At 36.6% G+C, this 22,796-nt stretch overlaps 1 protein-coding gene across 1 annotated transcript; it reads left to right on the top strand.

Annotated features, from left to right (window-relative positions):
• The first annotated feature begins 971 nt into the window (after window positions 1-971).
• Window positions 972-22,034, top strand: Septin1 (Septin 1). Its single transcript, XM_069821353.1, has 9 exons — window positions 972-1,223; window positions 1,391-1,583; window positions 1,668-1,791; window positions 1,877-2,011; window positions 8,680-8,797; window positions 8,884-8,970; window positions 11,467-11,627; window positions 21,277-21,378; window positions 21,746-22,034. Exons 1-9 carry the CDS (start codon window positions 1,200-1,202, stop codon window positions 21,873-21,875), a joined length of 1,074 nt encoding a protein of 357 aa, XP_069677454.1. The 5' UTR covers window positions 972-1,199; the 3' UTR covers window positions 21,876-22,034.
• The last annotated feature ends 762 nt before the right edge of the window (window positions 22,035-22,796 follow it).

The following is a 22,796-nucleotide window of genomic DNA, read 5'->3' as shown; positions in this document are numbered from 1 at the left end:
AAATGTTTCAGTCTAACCGAAAGGACATTAGATACCGGTTAAAGTTCTGTCACTTAGGCTGCTAAATTTCCAGAGAAATAAAAGGTTAGGTCTAATTTTTTTTCAGAGGATATATTTTTAATTGTAGCTATTAATTTTGTTATTATTTTATGTGTTATTTTACTAAAGACGTAAAAAAATTAAGTTTGTTTTAATGAAATTTATTGATCACGTTTTATTTTCAATTCTGGTGGGATTATTATTGCTTAGGCCTACTTTTTTCAAAGGATATGTTTTTAATTATAGCTGTTAAATTTGTTGTTCTTTTTATTTGTTGCTTTACTAGAGACGTAGAAAAAGTCTATTACAATAAAATTTATTGATCACGTTTTATTTCCAATTCTGGTGTGATTATTATTGCTTAACCTCATCCCACTTTGTTAACTACGTAAGCCTACACTACAAGTACCGGTACGCGTAAGTTACTCCATTAATTCATATTTCCATTATTATTGTTGTAAAGGAAATGCAAATTGATATTTATTGGTTTCATAGTTAATTATCGCTATAATCTTGAATGAGTGAAGCTATTATAGTAAATTTCAGTTCGTTTTGCACAAACAAAAATTATATTACTTATTTCTTGCAGGTATCTTCGAGTTTATGGTGGAATTTAATATACTTCATTAAAATAGTAAATTTACTTTATGCATTTAATATTTCAATAATGGAAGGAAGGTGTTAATTTTCCAAAAGAACACGACAACGAAAGTGTAACATATTTTGTCTGCTAGGAGAGAGATCTGCGATGATGAGGCGATAGTAGCGATCCTAGTGGTGGGCAACTACCCGTGTTTGCATTTTTACTATATATTGAGCATCGCGACTGTATATAGTAGACTGTGGTTCCGGGTTGTTAACTGAAGAAGGCTCTGCTATATCACAATCTTCATGATCCTGCTCCGAGCCCGTCGTACCTGCTCACTGCCATCTCACAGCTGCATGAAACTGATGCGAGCGTCTCGTCGTAACACCACACCTTTTCTACCGGATGTTGATAATTCCAGTATTGTCCAGTAGCTGTCAGACTTTGTCGTTCTTGATGTGAGGTTTTTTTTTTTTACTGAATTTAGTTTTGTGTCGATCTGTCGTAGTTTATAGCGCGTTAATTTTGCCGGATTATCTTTCGGGGTTATTTGTGGTGTTAAGAGAACAGAGTAATGTCGAGTGAGTCTGTAAAAACGGTAAGCATGTTGTTCAAATAAACATCTTTTTATGATTCGTGCAAATTAGCCCCCTTTTTTTTTTTCGTAATGTTGAAAATTGCGTGTGTCTGATCCTATCGCAACAGCATTGAATTTGTAAATTACAAACTAATGTGTATAGACTGGTGTTTATGTTTCTGTTTTAGTTTGCTAGTCTGGAGACTCCAGGTTATGTTGGGTTTGCAAATTTACCGAATCAAGTTCATCGCAAATCTGTGAAGAAAGGTTTTGAGTTCACTCTTATGGTTGTTGGTGAATCAGGGCTGGGAAAATCCACATTAGTGAATAGTCTTTTTTTGACTGATCTTTATCCAGAACGAGTAGTACCAGATGCCGTTGGTAAGTTGTAAGTAAAGTAATCGTATATTTAAAACTGTGCTTGCTAGGTTGTGTATTAGTGACCCTACATGTTTTCTTGTGCAGAGAAGACACATCAGACAGTTAAACTGGATGCTTCAACAGTGGAAATTGAAGAGCGAGGTGTAAAACTAAGATTGACAGTGGTGGACACTCCGGGATATGGGGATTCTATTGATAATACTGACAGGTGAAGAATGTGAAGTTGTTTGAAGTTATTGATGCGCAGCACTGTGTCTTGTGTAAAGGAATTTTATTCTTTTTTTCTTTTTCAGTTTCCGAGCTATCATTCAATACATCGATGACCAATTTGAAAGATTTCTACGTGATGAAAGCGGGTTGAATAGAAGAAATATTGTTGACAATAGAATTCATTGTTGTTTTTATTTCATCTCTCCCTTTGGACATGGGTAAGAGTTGCTAGGTCTACTACATACAACAAATATTTACGAAAGCTTTTTCCACTATTAGCTACCATAATGTGAGTTATTTATATGAAACAATGATATATTGCTCGTCTCAAATTCATAAATTATATGTAAAAGAAACAGTGGAGCTGAACTAAAATATTCTGTTGTGCGGTTAGTATAACCTCCTCATGCTAGAATGACTGCATCTGCCCTTCTTAGCGTGCTCTTCATCAAATTATTCACTGGTAGAGTACAGGAAGAAGTTGACCAAATTGACGTGCCGTATTTGGACCCAGAGAACCTATGATCTTCCAAGGTTCGCTGCAGCATGTCCCATGCATATTCTACTGGAGTGAGGTCATGGGATCGAGGTGGAAGTGACAAACATTGTATTCCCAGCTGATTCAGTTGCTGGAGCACGATGTTGGCTCTATGTGATCTGTCAATGTTTAGAAATCTGAAGTCTTCTATAATTACTGATGATATTATCTCGGTACATATGAGCTTCCATTGTATTGTCTGTAACAGATACCATCCCAGATTATTATACTTCCACTTCTAAAAGCTGCAGTTTTCTGAAAGTGACAGCAAGGTGTTTCTCGAGGAGACCATATTGGTAGAGAACAACTGTCAGAGAGTGGTTTGCATCTGAACTTGTCAGTGAAGAGGGTGGTTACCATGTATGATGACCTGATGTCTCTCTCTTTGCTGTGGGATAGTTAGAGTCCAGTGTTTCAGTGAATATCTGGAGCACATACTGACTTCTGATAAACACTTGCAGGCAGTACAATGACAAGACTTCGGATTTAGATGCACTAAATGCAAAGAATGCTAGATAAGAGAATTTGATAGAAAACATTGGTCAATATGGTGGACATCATCGAGGATCAGTGGCAGGTGGGGTTTGGTTTGGATATTGTTCAGGTTTTTGGTATGTCTACAAAAAAAGCGTATAATATGCAAGGCATACCAAAAACCTCAACAAACCAAAACTAACCTGTCACTGATCCTCGATGATGTCATTGATGTCCATCATATTGACGAACGTTTTCTATCGAATTACCGAGAATTTTTAGGCCTGGTTACATAAGAATTGGATAAATATAAACCAGACACTGAAATATGTCTGATGAGGCTTTAAAGCTATTCATACAGCAAGCATATATTTTCCATCATGAAATAAATGGGCTAGGAATGATAATTGGTTTAATTCCAGATTTTCACAAGAAATGTCAACTCCTACATTTATAGATTGGTTCATGAATGGAATTGCCACAATTAAGAAACAAAATCAGGACATGATTGACATGTCATTCGATTGACAACAGAAAACATATGAATTTTAAGACATTTATACTGTATTTAATATGGACACTATAGGCTATATTGTTTATTTACTACAGACACTACCATCAGTACTTACCACTTACTTACTTAATATGGAAATGGTTGAACACTTCTGTAATACACTTTACCTTAACAAGGCCTATTACCTTATTTCGCATGACTGTACATTATTACCATTTATTTTAGCAGCAGACCTTTCAAGTCTGTGTATCACCACCACAGTACCGATATCAATGATATTTCTCAGAACTATGAACAGCAGAAAGGAACTTTGTTCCAGAATTACCTTGTGAAATTCACTGCAATTTATGTTTTTCATGTTATACTGTATCTGCAGAAGCAGAACTGCATTTACTGACTTAAGTGATAATCTTTTCTTTTGTTCTGTTCACTGAGCATTCATCAAAGAAAATACTCTTTCAACTTTAGTATTAAGTCCAGGTACAGATAAATGAAGTTATACATTTTTGCGAAATGCTGAGTACTACTCCACAGAAACATAGCTGTAATAAAAATTTATCCAGATTTTGTGTGAAAGCGTATCTTTGGAATTTTCCTCTTTGTTGTCCGATAGAAATTGAGTTCATTTCGACACTATCCTACAAATTATTGCAATTTTATAGATTTCTGTCTGACTGCATTAAAATCGCGGATTTTCGTTATTTTGGCCCAGACTTTCTTCTTACACAATGCAATCACGGACTGTCCACAAAATCTGTGGCATATGGCAACTGTATTCATGAAAAATATTTTGTCAATTGTCTAGACGAGACTAGTATAATAATTGTGGAAAATGAAAGTTATCACAAGTCATAGTCCAAATACTTACTTACGTACTTACTTACATATGGCTTTTAAGGAACCCAGAGGTTCATTGCTGCCCTCACATAAGCCCGCCTTCAGTCCCTATCTTGAGGAAGATTAATCCAGTTTCTACAATTATATCCCACCTCTTTGCTGGGTAACTTCCGGTGCTGGACCCCGGACTCATTTCACCGGCATTATCACCTTCATCCCATTCATACGCTGAATAACCTAAGCTGTTGATAAAGCGTCGTAAAATAACCTAGTAAAAAAAATATATATATATCCCACCTCTCTCAAATCCATTTTAATATTATCTTTCCATCTATGTCTCGGCCTCCCCAAAGGTCTTTTTCCCCTTTGGCCTCCCAACTAACACTCAGTATGCATTTCCTGATTTGCCCATGCGTGCTACATGCTGTACCCATCTCATAGTCCAAATAAGTTACGAAAAGAAGATATTTAGAAAGTGACGATTTCAACGACTACAATGACGAAAATTATGGGGGTGACGAGTAAAACCTAGTCATTTCACTTGAATAAATATATGCAGATTCATTTTCAATTAGTAATGAATATTCACGATTTTTTTTCCCCCCGGACCAGACCAAATCACTTACAACATACTACGCCAACTGCCTCCCAAAGCACTAAATTATCTTGCAGAACTTTACACAGGATCACTCAGACTAGGACACACACCAAAGCGCTGGAAACACTCTCACATTCTTCTCTTTCCTAAACCAGGCAAAGACACGTCTGACCCACAAAACTACCGACCGATCAGTTTGACATCAACATTAGCCAAATTAATGGAGAAAGTTCTCGTGTCACGACTATACGTCTATATGCGCAACCGCAATCTACTCCCGACCACTCAAGCCGGATTCCGACCGGGAGCGCAGCTACACGACCAGCTGATACGAGTGCTCACTCCCATTGAAGAGGCTTATACACGCAGACACTACAGCATCCTTATTGCCTTAGACGCCAAGAGAGCCTTTGACACAGTTTGGATAGACGCCCTAAAATATAAACTCACATCCTTAAACCTGCCACACGAAATCACACGTTGGCTCTCCAGCTTCATATCGAACCGAACAGGACAGGTGAGACTCGGAAGGAACGAACTTTCTCGGACCTTCCGAATAGAAGCTGGAGTCCCCCAAGGCAGTGTCATATCTCCCACTCTGTATAACATCTATGTGGCAGATATTCCCCTCCCTAATAACCCGCTAGTAGGACTGGCACAATATGCAGACGACGTCGCATATTGGGCAACATACCCCGACTCCCCTCCGCTAGGAAGTTACTAAACGCAACACTCAGGCAGTATCTAAATTGGACCAACACGTGGCGGATCACAGTCAACACAGACAAAACACAGATATGCGTCTTCCGCCCAAAACTCCGGACTCAGGTCCTCCAGAACAACCCAATCACAATAGCCAACACTCAACTTCCACTCCAGCGGAATCTCGCATATCTAGGAATACCCCTCATCTCCAAACTCTCCTGGACCGAAGTAGCTAAAGAAACCTAGAGGAAATATAACGCAGCCACCAGAGCAATAAGCTACCTAAGTGGCCTCAATCGACCCGGTTGTATAACCGAAACACTCCTCCACCTATGGTTAGATCCCTATGCATACATCCCTCCATTTTCCTCGCACAAGCCCCTCCAACGACCCAATTGAAATTTGAAGCACACGGAAGAAGAATTCTCCGCCAAATCTTCCACCTGCACAGACGCACCAGAAATAATACAGTTTACACTACCACAAAAACAAAGCCACTCTTCACACACCTAAACAACATAAACAGGAAATACATTCGGCAGTAAATCGCGTATATACACAGCACATCTTCGCAAATCCCCCGAACACAAACAACAGAACAACACTGGAGAAACTCCTCTACAACTACCACCAGCCCCCACCACCAAACTAAAACACACAAACAAAACCGCAAACACTGTTGGAAATTTGAATACTGTCTGAGAGGACACACGACAGCAACAGAGAGGCAGATGAATATAATAACACCACACCATGAAAGTCTCCATAACGCTTCAGACGCTTCTGCCACCGGAAGGGGAAACTTAAAAATGTATGTATGTATGCACAGTGTTCTGCCCAAGAGCAGGTCTTTAACTGCAAACCCAGCATTTCCCTTTCTTGCTTTCCTCTTAATCTCCCCATATAATACTTTAATGCTGTCTATCAACTGATATCTTTTACCCCGAACTCTTGTCCCGTTCACCATTCCTTAAGCATCCCAAATTAACAAATTAGGCCTACACCAAAATAATTAAAACAAAAAAAAAAATAAAGTAAAAAATAAAATAAAATAAATAAAAAGCCAATCACCGCACTCACACACCTACTGGCACTTATGCCAGAAATAGTGTATAAGTATGTAAATATATATTTATTGTTATTTATGTACAATGGCTGGAGAGGGCATCCTGCGCGTATAAGACCCTAAAACGGCCTCTGGCTCAAAGCCAGTAGAGTCAATAAACATCAACAACATCATCTTTCGATTATATTCACACTTAAAGATTGAAGCATATTGATTAAATGTGCTTTTATTGAGTTAGTACTTCATTGGTAATTCGCTACTCCTTTTGACCTAAAATACCTTAAATACATGTGATGTTTAATAAATAATGCAATATTATGATGAGCTTATATCAGATTTACTAATGAAACAAATCACTCAAATGAAATATTAATATGTAACACCATGAGTCTTGCATTAAATCACTAATTAGTTTATATGTTCGCCTCACTACAGTGTTGTCAAATTTCTACAGCATGCCTTATTGAGTATAGGACGATATTACATGGGGAAAGAAGTTCATCAAATTAATAAAAAGGTGCTATACTTGTGGTATGAGTAGGTGCAATGAGTACTTTATTTTCACGATTTATTATGTTTTTTATTTATTTTTTTTTTCTGGAGGAAAATTCTCAGTTTATTTCAAAGAATCCTTCATGAAGGTGCAAGGGATATGTGTTACTTGATATACTATTAATATGTATGTATGTATGTATCTATCCAATGCCTACCCACTTCACTTTAACGTGATTCAGGTTCCTAAATTTTATAAGAGTACTAGTTCCAAACATTTTATGATTGTATTTTTAGAAGGGAATGGGACAAACAGATCTTTGAACTCTGTCTCGTTTTTAGCTACATAAGTGGTTTTGTCTTATTTGGACTTAAAATTTTAACATTAGTACTTATATTGCTGAGTAATTTATGCTAGTTCTTTATGCAGTGCTGTGAACTATGCCTCCTTTTGTTTTTTCAGTGCCAGTTCAGTTTTGACACCAGATCTGGAAATATGTGATATGCTTAAGAAATGATAGCAATAGAGGGCTTGGTGAAGACAGAACATTGAGGAGAAAAGTAAATATGCAGGATGGATTCATTTGAATTTCACAAAATTATAACCGAAAATGTGTAATAAGATGCTGTAAACAAGTTGAGATTGATCTTAAATCGTCAATGAAATGAAATGTCATGAAGTATTATGCATGTAATAAAAATAAAACATATTTATGGGTATTCATGAGGAGATGAACTAATGTCTTACTTTCGTGTAAGGGGACACATTTTTTGTTATTTCCAGGCATTTAGTATCTTTCAGTTTGAACTTAAATATTTTCGTAAAGAAGTTTGAGAAAAAAAAGCCAACTTTCAATTATTTTATTTGTGTAGTCCTGTTGTTATGTTGTTGGTTTTATGCCAAAAGGTTTTGGACATTGATCCCAAAAATTTTGGAGAGCAAGGTAGCAGCAGATAAAGTATTCTCTTAGTGCTTTGCATTGTGAAACCATGCATAAATTCAACCAGATCATACTGTATAGTAATTCTTAATTCCAATTCAGCCATTTGTATATGTCTGTCAAGTTAGCTCTGTGGTAGCACGTCTGCCTCCAGACCAGCTGGCCCAGACTTGATCCCCGATGAGGTCAGAGAGTTTCTTTTAAAATTTCCACCTCAGGACTAGGAGAGATGGCAGTGGACAACTTCTAATCACTAGAGTGTGCACCAATATGCCTTTGTTAATTCCTAATATATCCCCTCAGTGCATTTGTCACTGTCACTGTTGATAGTGATTCGTCCGTCAGACAGGGACGTTAAGCCTGGCAGCCCCCTTGGTGCTATTCAACAGGAGTAGGCTACATGCCGGCACTGGGTTTCCCCTTCTCCCTTCCTCTTCTTCATTATCATCACTCATTCCATACACTACACTTACATGAACACTTACATATGCACTCATCCTAGTACACGACATAACTCCACAGATACACATCATGCACAGCATGGCCCACCGAAGTGGTATGCAACTTGAAAATGGGTCCCAGTCCTGCCATTTATCCGCAATATGCGGAACCCGAATCATGCAAGTGAAGTAGGCATTGGATACACATGCACACACCATTTGTAATATCTGAATTTAATTAAGTTTTCAAGTGCTGATTGTAAGTTTCGTTTATGTTACAGCCTGAAGCCTCTTGATATTGAATTTATGAAACAATTGCATAACAAAGTGAATATTGTTCCTGTCATAGCAAAAGCAGATGTATTAACCAAGAAGGAGGTCCTTCGACTTAAAAAAAGGGTAAGAGGTGATATCTTCATTTTTCTGTTGACATAGAGAGTTTAAAATTTTACTTTTTCAATGTTTAAATTTTACCATACTTTCAGGTAATGGAAGAAATTGAGAGCAATGGAATCAAGATATACCCCCTACCAGATTGTGACAGTGATGAAGATGAAGATTACAAGGAGCAGGTAAGAGTTCACTAACACGTGATTTCAAATTATGTGGCAAACTTTTAAATTTTGAGAACAGTCTTGTTTTGTGAAAATTGTGATTTGGTGGCGGTGGAGTACCAGCAGAGTAGCATGAGGTTTTGCTGGATCTTCTCTTTTTCGTTAATTAGTTCAAGTCCTGTACTACAGAAGATATCTGTTCATAGACTTGTAGCCTATTGTAATTGCAGACAATGTGTATATTTGCTCCAGTTATGCCAATTTTTAATCTGTTGAATGATCATTGAGGTATTTTTGGACAATTTTGAGCTGAAACAGTGCGTGGATTTTCTTGAGACTAGAGCTTGATTTCTGACAGTACGGTACTGTGAGGTTTGTTGTTGTCAGGTAAGTTTGTGTAATTGTTCATACTTTTATTAAGTACAAGTTCCTTATACTGAAATAATATATGTTGAAATACTGGTTGTCTCAGTATATGTGAGCTGCGTGTGGGGTTTCTCAGTACCGGTTGGTTTGTAGAACATGAAGGTAATTTATATCACATGTGCAGTAGAGCCTGATCGCAAACTCGTGGCAACTGCGTGAAAGACGAATTGGCATCCACTTACATGGACTTGCCCAAGAGTCTTGCTGAAGGGGTGTTTGAACAGAATGCCCAATGAATAAGCAGTTGCTTGGAAATAGGCCTCACACAAAGAACTCCCCACTCTGAAGCCTTGGAAAGATGTTTGCACAGGTTGGTGCCATGAATTTGTGATCAGACTCTACCTATGTTCTGTCAGTCTGAGTCATTCAACTATTGTAACAAGGCATGTGTATTCAGAATGCAGCATTTCATTAAAAAGTATATGATATGGCTGAGTTTAGGTTTTCTTTAGAACATTGCCTATTCATGTACGATTCTTACGTACAATATGTACAGACTCTGCTCATTGAGTTCAGAGAACACTTGCAGAAAGATTTGCTACTGCGAAGGTTCCAACTCTTGAAACAATCCGTAATTTAGTAGGTCTACACAAATTTTGGGAGACAGGAAGTATCACAGATAAGAAACACAGGAAAAAAAGCGGGTTTTCAAGGAAGAAATGTTGGATGACATTGGTTACTCCTTGTTAAAATTGTACTGAGAATCCATTAGGTGGCTTATCGAACAATCCAGAATTCATCGTTCTTCTAGGTGTAGAACTAGAAAGTTGTTGAGGATATGGAACAACAAGTTTTGATGGAGAAATCATTGCAATAAGTGAAAGTCTCAGGAATCTTCTATGCCACATCAATAAATTTAAGAATGCAGTTATATTGTCAGACTCCAAAGCAGCCATTCTATCAATAGTCTCTAGACACACACCTTCATCTCAAACAGCAGAAATAAGTAAAATGCTCTCTCAATTAACATCACTCAATAAAAGAATTGTATTCCAATGGATACCATCCCATTGTGGAATCCTGGGAAATGAGAATGCGGATGCTTTAGCAAAGAAGGGCAGCACTGCTACTTACAGACCTGTTACTAAATCTACGTATTACTCTGTGAACAGACTTCAACAAACAAAATTTGATAACACAATCTCAAGGGAAAAAATGGAACACTCTGCATCATAATCCACAGTTAATTCCCGATTTACCACGAAAATCGTTTGTAGCTGCATTTAGATTGGCAACAGGCCATGATTGTTTGGCCAAACACCTGCAAGGAATAATAATAATTGTTGGATCTTTTTTTTCCCCGAGAAATAATTAATGCTGATAGATATGAGAGTCTGATTTAAAACTCCATTTTTTAAGAGTTAACTGAGATGAAACAAAGTTACACATTCTTTCAACATAGTTCCATTAACATTCGTACAAGGAATGTTTCCCTGCATGAAATTTGTCAAGTGTTCCAGGACAGAATCAGTGTTAAACTGTTGCTCTTTTGATCCCCCAAGCATCTTAGAAGATCTTAATCATAATATCTATCAGGAGAATGCCTTTATTTCTTGACGGAAACTTGAGTTGAGTGTGGAGAACATGTTAAGTAGGTGCCAAAAATGTGTAGGAAAGGATGGTGGGCAATTTTAGCTTGTTCTCGGTTAAATTGGGTAAGTATATAACATATAACAGCATGAACTCAGTGTACTGTACGGCTGATATGTGGTGTACCATTGCTACATTTCTTTCTGAAAATGAATATGTTTTTGTGACATACGGATACAAATTAGAAGATGAAAAAGTGACATGTCGAGGAAAGTGGATGTTGTCGTTGTTGTTGTTTTCTAATGCCAGGCATTTGATAATAAAGTCATTATAGAAAATGACCTCTTGCACTCCAATACTTTTCAAAGATATTATCATGGATGTAGTGGTAAGTATGACTTGAGGAAATATTCAGTGAATATTTTGTCAGATCATGATTAGTATTAGGAATTTGCGTACTATTTTGGAAAAATAAATACTAGTGTCCACTTAAAAAAATATGTTACTTTATTATAAAATGGGAAGTAATGAAATTATTTAGTATGTGGGATGTTTCAGGTGAGACAGCTGAAAGAAGCAGTCCCATTTGCTGTGTGTGGTGCAAACACATTGTTGGAAGTACGAGGACGCAAGGTACGGGGTCGTTTATATCCCTGGGGTGTTGTGGAAGTGGAGAATCCTGACCACTGTGATTTCATCAAACTGCGCACCATGCTTATGTAAGTTGATGGATGGATACAGTGTTTTATGTACAGTTACCCTTAAAAGGAATGAGACGACTCTTGGTCATTGGAAGTTAAAGTTCTACAGCGTGGTTCACTCGATATCGACGTAACGATACGTAACATGACAAATACAGGAAGAATTGTTACGAGGACCACAACAAGGGCAAGGACCAAAATAAGAATCACGAAGAAGATAGCCATTTAAGGCCACGATTTCACAACATAGCTCGGATCACAAACTATCATTGCTTCTCTGTACCGAATGGCAAATGCCTGCTATGGGATCTACATTCTAGACTGCTGTTGTCACTGTCTTGTCTCGGTAGCTCATATAGTAGCGTATCGGTTCCCCTGCTTAACCGAAACGTCTCATGTTCGATCCCAGGTAAAACTTTTTTTTTTATTGAGGTGTAATTAATTCCTTCAGAGTTCCTAGACTGTCTAATTTGTCTTACAAGTGGGCTGAGCCTCGTCAAAAAAAATATATCTTACTTGGAAGTTAAGAGTATTCTTCCTCAAACAAAAATCATAAGAAACAAAAAGAGACCTGTCAACTTAAAATTTTGTCCACATGCCATCAGCTTGTACCGTATTTGCTCGCGTAATTTGCGCCCCCGCGTATTTTGCGCACCCTAATTTTTAAGGGATTATTTTGAACTTCATTTTTGCTCCATGTATTTTGCGCACACATTTTACGTACATATTTATTTCAGTGTAGTAGGGATTACGTACATATTTTTTTCAGTGTAGTAGGGATTTTCCTTCCCTACAGTCCATCGTAGCAACTGAAGTATCTGCTTCAGAAAGAAACCCCAAAGTCCCGCTACTTTAACAATGCTTGTCCTTGGTAGAGACAAGTTACCGGTATAGAAAATTAGCCCTACTATAAATACTTGTATTTCAGTTGGCTTTCAACACTTCTAATGTGCACTTGTATTTATACAGTATTTCAAGATGGGAAAGAAAAATAACAATTACACCGCATCATACAAATTGAAAGTGATAAGTTTCGCGGAACAGTTCGGCAATCGTGCAGCTCAGAACTCAGAACAGGACCTCATATTTGAAAAATCCGCATATTTTACGCACACCAATTTTTCAGTGGCCAAAGTTAATTAAAAAGTGCGCAAATTACGCGAGCAAATACGGTATTACAGTTCTAAGTTGGTCCGGCATGGATGTCACGAGATTGTGGAATAAATTCTAATCCCCAGCGAGATCTTCCCGGGTGTCAACAACTTGATCCCAAAATTCGTCTCGAGTTCGAGGGTGTCAGTGGGCATAGGCGGCTAACCTTCTCTTTTTCAATTCCGCTCATAAATTTTCGATGACATTCAAATCAGGTGACTTCAGAGGCCAATTAATGATTTCGATCTTGGTTCTCCTTTGAAACCATCTTTGAATGCTTGCGGCATAATGCACGGGATGGTTATCCTGTTGGAACAGCAATGTTCCTTCGGGAAAACGTTCTAGGGGCGGAAGGAAGGAATATATTTTCCAGAACGTGCTCGTAAGTTCCCGCATTAAACCGGCCATCGATGCGTTCTATAACGCCAGGTCCACCGTAAGAGATCCACCCCAACACGATATCACAGTCTACTATATACAGTCACGAAGCTTGAGTTTTGAGGGTGCTAGAAACAATAGACTGTGACGGTACTATTTTGCATTGCCTGTAATGAGGCGATATTAGCGATCCTAGTGGTGAGCAACTATCTAATTTTTGCATATTTACTACGTATTGAGCTTTGCGACTGTATATACTAGACTGTAACGATATGCTAAAGCGACCTGATCTTTCACGTCGGTGCACATAGCGCTGATCATGTCGGAGACCATCCTCACGATAGACACGGACAGGACTTTCGTAATCACTCGAGATGGTTGTTTCGTCAGAGAAAATTACATTTCTCCAATCGAAATCCACTCGATTGGTAGCGAAGGCAAGACGGTCGACAGCTTGTGCTTCCCCCAATATTTCCATTTGCGCAGCCCTCCGGCTCCTAATACCGCGGTTCCTCAACCTGCTGATCACAGTCTGTGAAGAACCGAGAAAGTTAGATGCTGCTCTTATTTCGTTAGCAGTCCGAAAGGGGTCCTGTCGAACTGCCTCGAATAAGAGCGCATCCTTTTCCAATGAAGAAATCCGGGGACGCCCAGGAATGGGGCGGTTTTCGACCTCCCCTGAATTTTGGTAACGAAGAACCCACCTCTCGGCTTTACTTCCAGGAACACCGACCAAACGGCCAGCAGATCTAGCCCCATATCCAGCCTCAACTAGAACTATAACTCGCTGTCTCATGTCACGTTGGTTCGCCATTAAGATGAGAAATGAAGGATGATGATAATACTTTAGTGTAGACAATGACTATTTAACGTGATATAGAATTATTGAAATAAGGGCCATCTTGCACAGTAAGAGTTAATAAATCAACTCTAACTTAAATATTTAAATAACAGGATATAACAGGAAGTCCAATTGTTGCGAAGCTAATCAAATTAAATCTAATTACATTAAGTAAACAAACCCAAAGTTATGACACCACATTGCTACAGCTAAATTGTAGGTTATTAACATAAGCATTGAATAGGTCCGTGCTTATGTGTTGGACGACAAAGCCAAACATCGAAAAGTTCGAATCTTGCCGAGGAATGTAACTTCTTGCTTTTTATGATGTAAATCAGACTTCTAACTACAATCATTCACATTTCTTAATATTTATTAATATTTATAGCCAACATTGAATTTGTAAAGAAAAGACTTTAGAAATCTCATGTGGAATTTGTGATCTGTAGTGACATAAACATAGATTATCTCTCGGAACTTTTCCGTAAAAGTAAATTAAATTCACTCCTTGAAACTGGAAACCTTAGTCGTAGACTCATTTTCCCACCAGCATACAAGCTGAATTAGCACAGGCATTGATAAAAGTTTTGTACACAGAATTAGACTGAATTCCTATTCGACAGCACCTATAATCAATGACTTGTATGAACATGATAAACAAATCCTGTTTCCAATGTTACTGAACAATTTCAAAATATTAATTTAAAAACTAAAAAAGGGTCGTAAATGCTGTATCTAGTGATTATTTACATTTAGGGTAAACTAGGGTCTGTTGGACAGTCGGGCATGTTGGACACTCTGTACTTTAACGTGTTACCTCGCCACTTGTGGGCACCACATTCTGCTAGAAGTCAATGATGGAAGTAGCCCCACTCGTGGCTTCTTCCGTCATTGACTTCTAGCAGAATGTGGTGCCCGCAAGTGGCGAGGTAACACGTTAAAGTACAGAGTGTCCAACATGCCCGACTGTCCAACAGACCCTAGTTTACCCTATGTCTACAAAATGTATCTTGGAAAAACATATGTTACTGGTAATACTGATATTAAGATTAAATGTATTGTATTTTTCACTTCATTTCAGAATCACTTCAGTGGATGTTCTCCACTCAATGTTGTGAAAAAATTCAAAAGTAAAAACATGTAGATAATGCAGGGACTTAAAAATCTCATGTATTAAAAAGAAGAATCTATATGTAATGAGCTGCAATGTAACTATCCTCATATTCTTAAATACTACAAGAAGTACAGTGTAATTTATCAAAATTTATGAAAGAGGGAAATAGAACACATTTGAATAGAAAAGCACAAAATCTAGATAATGCAATTAAAGCTATTCGGAATATTATTAAAGTTAAACTTGTAAATATCCTAAGAAAGAAAATATTTTTTCATTAAAATTAGTGATTATAAAGTAGAGGATCCCAAATCTATTGCAAATTCTTTTAACGTCTTATAGTATATAGTACAGAAATATTATTGACAATTTAAACATTCAAGATTTTGCAAAAGATACTGCAATTAGTTACTTAACACCGTGGTGGGAATATAATGGTGAAGCAGTGCGCAGTCCCGCCCGTTCTCCTACTACTTGATGATGTCACGCGGGAAGCATTGCAGACTCTCTCGCAGCTTGCTAGCTTATCTCAGCTCAGCTCAGCCTCCGTAAGGTTTTGGAAGTGGGGTAGATTAATTGATTATGAATACCAAGAAGCTGTATTAACTAATCCCTTCCCTACTAACGTCTTGTCAGGAATGTGATGTGCTCCCAAAGCATAGCCGTCTAGACATGACGTCTTTGTGACCCTGCGACTTTTATTGACAGTTTTCATTCAAGCTGTCAAATGCAGTTTTTTCAAGCTGTCTATTTAGAGGGTTGTTGTATGTTGTAAAACAATCTTTCGTGAAGAAGAGGAGTTATTTTCCTCTAAATATACGTGAAAGGTTTTCCAGAATTCTAACTGTTTGAATAAAAGTGCATTGAAGTTCTGTCCTGCATTCCAAGTGGAATGAACAAAGTTTAAGAAAGGGAGTCAGAATCGAGCTTGTAAGAGTTATTGGCAGTAAAGTGACATGACAGAAAAGGTCTGTCTACGAAGCACAACATTCACATGGTCAACATAAAGGAAAAAAGGGTAACAATGAAGGGGAATAAACAGTGGTGAAACTGAAGGGCGTAATAGAGTACAATAACGTTATGTTGTGGGTTGGCCGTCAGGTCAGCATCAGAATGAAGTCTTATATCCCTTCTCCATTATGGGAAAATGCGTAAAAAAAACTACAGAAATGTTTCTTCAATATAATGTTTATGGTACTTTTCAGCTTTTCAATGTCTACGTAATTGCATGTAAGACCGTGAAGGGAAGCAAACCCAGGAAGGAAAGGATCTATACAAATCTTCGACTAGACCTGGAAGCAGTCATTTTATAGAGGGTTAACCTTGTGTGTGTGTGTGTATAAATTCATTCATTAGATTAACGTTTATAATATTATAACTTGTAATTTTGTAATTTCTGTGATCATTAACACTTAATCTGAGGACTTTGTAAAACTCTATTTCAACGTTATTTAGAAAAAAAAAATCGTTGATATAGACTAAGAATCGAACTCGCTCTCTTCTACACAACATCCAGAGATCCTAGCGTCTGAGGTATTGCAACGACACGAAAGCTTTACTTTCTGTGCGGAGTGTCGATCTAGTCATGAAGGTCCATTGTCGATTTAACTACACGATTTAGGTATATATTTATCTTTTAGTTACGTAATATTATCATATTTTTTGCAGTTTTTGAAATGAATTCCGGAACGATGCTAGTAACAAACCAAATAGCTTGAATCTAAGTAACTCAATATTCGGTATCTTGTGTATCAGTGCTCTGGTCTCTGATCGTGTGCAGTGTTTTACATCTGAGACTTAGGAATATTCAATTGTCTCATTCCTTTTCAGGGAAACTGTACATCCCATCCATATTAGCTAAACAGTAAGAGAGTCTCCCATTTATTCACTACTAACATGCATGGTTGGTAATGTGTTGCTACATTCTTTCACATGTCATATAGTTCATTTCAGAAGTAATTGATTTGTTGTTATCATTTTAACCGTTTAGAATGTGAAGGTCACATGAATATTGTGTTGGTTTTGCAATAGTTGCATTGCCAGTCAGGACTAGTGAATAGAGAATATACCAAGTGGCTCAGAGGAACAGAAAATTTTGGAACAGAGATAGGTGTATTAAAGGAACAGAATATTCTTAATACAATTTATAATAAATTAAAAGTACAGAGTATGCCACTGATGAAATACATACCAATATCTATTTCTTGAAGATGACAGCATTATATATGACCCCCTTTTCTATGCAGGTATTCCTGTAGTGTTTTAGGCACATTTTGTATGACTCGACAAAACATTTCAACAGATCAACTATGGTACACCTTGCTCTTAAGTGACCACACAAAAAGAAATCACATTAAACTTCTGCATTTTCACAGAAATGGCTGACCGGAGCTCACTGATCAGTCTTCCGTTGTGAAGAAGACAGCAGAGAAATGATTTGCTCAAATGCATGCAGTCGAGAATTTATAACCGATCGGTTAAAACATTTGCTTGGTCGGTCGTGAGTGCTCGAGGTTGTTGCAGTACAATTACGTCATCACCTTTCAATGCCTGATACCCAAAACAGCCTACCTAAGAAGGTTATCATTTGTTTTTATTTCAGATTGCATGAAAAGCAGGAAGTATTTGAACATTTAAATAAGGAAACATAATTTTAAATAACACAATTCTTTAAATGAAATAATGCTTTATATTATTAGTAATGTTATTCAGCATCCTTCTTGTCAAATTCATTATATCAGTAATGAAAATGTTTAATGTAGCTTAGTAAATATGTGATTACATAAAAAGAACAGAGATTTCATGATGTCACACTATTTAATAAAAATAAACCAAATATACATGTTCACTTTGCTTAAAATGTTTACAGTAGTGTATATTAAGAGATGCAATCTGTTCATCAGTGGCTAACCATGACAATATCTTTGAAAAATATTGGAGTGCAAGAGGTCAAATGACTTTATTGCCAAATGCCTGGCATTAGAAAACAACAACATATTAAGAGATTCTTAATTGCAGAAAATAATTATTGATGTTGGAGCTACTTATGGCAAGATGGATGCAGATTCTATTATTCCATATTCATTGACCATATCACGAAATATCAAGGATGAATTTCGTGCTGAAGTTATTCCAAAATTAAAACAGTCAATGGAAAAATCATCATTTGGTTTTAAAATGACTAATTTTGGTTCATTCTTATCTAGAATTTCCTTTTTGGTTTCTTTAAGTATTTACTTTTGTCTTGTGACATTATGAATAGAACTGTTACAAAATATTATAACTGTTCTGTTCAACTAGAGGATAAACATAGAACATATTTTATACTTTATATTTATATTCCTATAGATAACATAGATTGTTAAAATTTTATTTTATTTATTTATTAATTCATTAGTTCATTTTTTTTTTTTTTTTAATTCAATCAGATTGTACATCTTCTAGGTTCACTAATCAGGTGATGGAACATCAGGCAGTTTAATAATTTCCATAGCGCATACTGTAAACACATTGATCGAAGACAGTTTTTAGTCTATGATACCCTTCAAATGATCAAGACGACCAGTCGACCATGATGCTTCACCCAGTGTTTGCTTTCTGCAGAGTCTGGACACATGGCAACCAGCCTGCTGTGTATAGTATGAAGCAGCCAACCGACCTCACGTATATATCATGAGTTTCAGTTGGTCATTTGTATTGAAATGCAGAGCTCTAAATCACACAGTCTTGTCAGGGGATCTTGGAGGCCATGAAATATCGATGTTTCCCGAAATTACAGGACTACCAGACAGTTGTCTCATATTCGTGTTATGTGCGACATTGCTCTGTCTTTTTGAAACCAGGTGTTTTCAGTCACTAGTGGGAAATTTATTAGTTCATGTGCTACGAAGATTTTTAGCATGGCAAATACTACCTAGACATTATGGTGGTTGCATGACCATCATCATTCTGAAAAAAAAAAAAGAAGGGCCTATGATAACATAGCACACCACATGATAACCTTGTTGCTGTGTAACAGACACTGGTGTAGCTGAGTAGAATTTTGCCAGACCCAATAGCAAAAATTTTGTTTATTGACGAATTTATTCAGGTGGAAGTGGGCTACAACTGACATCTACAGGTTGTTAATAAATCCTCGTCCTCGTTTACATTCATTTACAGAATTGTCGCCGCATTAGGTGATCATTGAGTCTTTCTTGGATGATTTCTAACTTGTACAGATGGAACTTTAAGCCCTGCAACATTATTCTTTGAACTTCCGAATGATGCGACTGTAAAGACATTGCATGACATTGAACTGAACATTGTGGGTTTCTTATGACAGCAGCGTGAACAGTCTCGACGTTGTATGACTTGAGGCTTTCCCAGCATTTGATGTAGAATAATTCTTCTCAGGTTCTCAGCCAGGTGAATTGGAGATTTGCTTCCAGATTAAATCTCCAAGTTTCGACATTGTCTGCTAATACGAACAGTTCACACACTGCCTGCAGAATTCATTTTCAGAGTCAGAATTGTTCCCTCAAAATTCTGTACTCATGTGTTAATTGCCTGTGCTGATGGAACACGATTATGACTTCCTAAATTGAAATGACGGCTAAACTTGTATGCATAGTCTGCACACTGTCATTGGTTTTTTTAAGTCATTTGACTGCAAAAACATGCTATGCACAATTCCACTGATACATGATAACTAAACAGCAAGATGTTGTAAGTGGATTTTATATATATTATTCAGCACTGTGAACCTTTCAGAGCTGACAACAGTTTTCACAGTTACTCATTTCTCTAAGCCACCTTGTACTTTTTCTAATTGTTAATAATAAAAGCAGAACACTATGGGTGGGCCAGAATTTGTGTACATAATCGTTCTTAAATAATAATTTAATAGAATATTAATTTTGTTATTAAATTAATAGTATAATTATTTTTTTATTAAATTAATAGTCATTTAGAGAAGTCTAAAATTTTCTTCTCTAATTTTGGTTTTGTAATGGTAAAATTGTTTCTTAAGAGAAGTTGAGGTTGCAATAGTTGTTGGACTCCAACGTTTAACCTTTCTCATCCTTGGCAGTGAAGTGAGAAAAATTGTTTGAAAGCGATTTGATCTTGTATGATATATGAAATGACAAATCTGCTTGGAAATTTCTTTACAGTACTTGCGTGGTGAAAGTGTCCAAACTGATACAGAAATCCAGTGGTGCACAACTTTTTTTTTATGTTGCTATGTTGCTACCATGGTGGTCTAGTGACTAGAGCACTGGGCTTATAAAATCCTGCGAACCCAGGTTCAATTCCCTGAATATCCCAATTTATAATTTGTGTTAAGCAAGTCTGTAGTCCAGGTAACATGGTCCAGAAGCTCCAGTTCCCCTGTGGCATCCCAACATATCTCCATCATCTCGTCTCATTGCAGGTGTAATGTATACCATCCTCCTATGGTGCACCTTGGGCAACGACTCTTATCCGTAAATTGGTTTGCATAGCTGACTTCATATGAGTGAATGATGAATAGTCAAGTACCTGCCAGTACTCATAATAATATTGTCTCATAATAATCTCTTTCTATTATCTAATATAATTTGAAATATATTAACATTCTATGTATTTTAGTTTAATTCTGCTACCCAGTTTATTTCAGTGTTTAATTAATAGTTCATATTATTTTGTTGTTTAATTCGTAAATAACTCTTGTATACATGTAACTCTCATCTAAATCAAATTGTTGAATTCTTTGTAAGTTCATGCATATGTATATACACTTTTTGCTGGTTGTGTGGAAGAGAAGGCCTTACGGCCTTAACTCTGCCAGCTAAAATAAATCATTATTATTATTATTATTATATAGTAGTTAAAAAAAATCGTATATGGAACACAGGAACAAACAATTAATTTATATCAGTAGATATTGTGCACATATTAAACAAAAGCATTGAAAGTGTATTACAATAGTAATTGATTAAAATACTTAACAATTTTTATTCAAAGTACATAATAGGTTATTAAAGTGATACACGATAGGTAGTGTTAGATATATGTGTAACTGAAAGTGTGTTTTTTTTTTTACCTATATTTGTTACATATCGTTTCATTGCATGAATTTCATGTGATGTGATTGTGAATTAGTGCAGTAAGATGAGATGTGCTGGAAGATGAAATAACAATGAAATATCTTTTTCTGTCAGAACACATATGCAAGACTTGCAAGAAGTCACACAAGAGGTTCATTATGAGAACTACCGCTCGGAGCGGTTAGCAAAAGGTGCTCCTGTACCCAAGAGACAGACGTAAGTATAGCTGATAAGTAGAAATATTGTTGTTGGTCATTAATGGAAAGATAATTTTCAACAAAACTACTGAAGGACTAGAATTGTTCTGCAATTACAATGAAAATAAATAAATGAAAAATGCTGTGTCCCTTGTTGTGAATTGAAGCAATCACTATTGAGAAAGCAAGTAATGTGTCATTTCAAAAAAGATGCCTTATTTTCTCTTAATGCAGATATTACTGAAATTTCATATCAAAAGTGACTGTATATGGAGCAGTAACACATATTTTCTTTTAAAGTGTTTGTGAATTGGAGTGCAACTTACATTCAAGTGCAAGACATTTTTAGAAATTTACCAGTAGAGTGAACGATTTTTGCATTATAGGCTGATGGCCAATGAAGAGAAGGGAGCAGTGGAGAAAGATCGTATCCTGCAGGAGAAGGAGGCTGAACTGCGCAGGATGCAAGAGATGCTGGCCCAAATGCAAGCACAAATGCAACAGCAACAGCCGTAGCACTTATGAACCCAAGATGGACTTGACCAAGTTCCTGAGTGAGGTTCAGCATACAGACATTTTGTATTACCTCATTTCTCTAATCCATGCAGAATGTCACCTAGAGTCTGTGACAGTGATTAGCACATTCTCATTTTCATTACAATTTATATTACTTCATTTCTTGTTGGTTTGAATACTTCTTATTTTCACATATCCGTCGTCATTCCTGCAGTAACTCCTATGTGACATATTTATTGATTTTCAGGTTTTTGCTCTATTAAATAACATAAATAGTGATACAGCAAATAATAAAATCTCTTGTATGTAATTATTTCTTTGTTTCAAAAATGTAAGAATTCACAGTCTCCTATGTACTGCTGCCATAGGATGAATAAATGTGCTTTCTCTTCCTACTGAAAAATTTTATATTTTGCACATAGGAGTTATTGCAGGAACAACGACGATATACTTCTATTTTCTTTTGTAGACAAACGTGTAAGCAATTTTCATATATAATTTTCATAATCTGAGAGAAAATACAAAGAGAATAACATGTGAGGCTATGGTAGTGTGAATAGATCTTGTATACTCACATGGTGGTGTGTTCTTACTCTAATTACGAGCAGCACTCATTTTAAGATAAACGCAAATAATGTCTTCAAAATCAATATAATGTCATAGATATGTTAAACGTCAGTTTGTTAAACTAAAATTTATATTTCTTCAGAACAACAACTTGGAAATAAGATCAGTGCTTTGGTCATTCTAATTTTGTTGTGTAGAAATGTTTTAATAAGAATCCCCAAATCAAAACAAATGGGAGAATTGACCGACCACAACAGAAAATAAAGAAAATAATCTTATCCAGCCAGTGGACCACTTGCAAAATAGCGACATATATGGAAATTAAGCTAAATATATATGCAATGTTGAGATATT

This window comes from Periplaneta americana, chromosome 3 (genome assembly GCF_040183065.1).
Source record: "Periplaneta americana isolate PAMFEO1 chromosome 3, P.americana_PAMFEO1_priV1, whole genome shotgun sequence".
Lineage (NCBI taxonomy): Eukaryota > Metazoa > Arthropoda > Insecta > Blattodea > Blattidae > Periplaneta > Periplaneta americana.
Note: the sequence above shows the minus strand (reverse complement) of the source record. Positions and strands in the feature narration are given on the sequence as shown.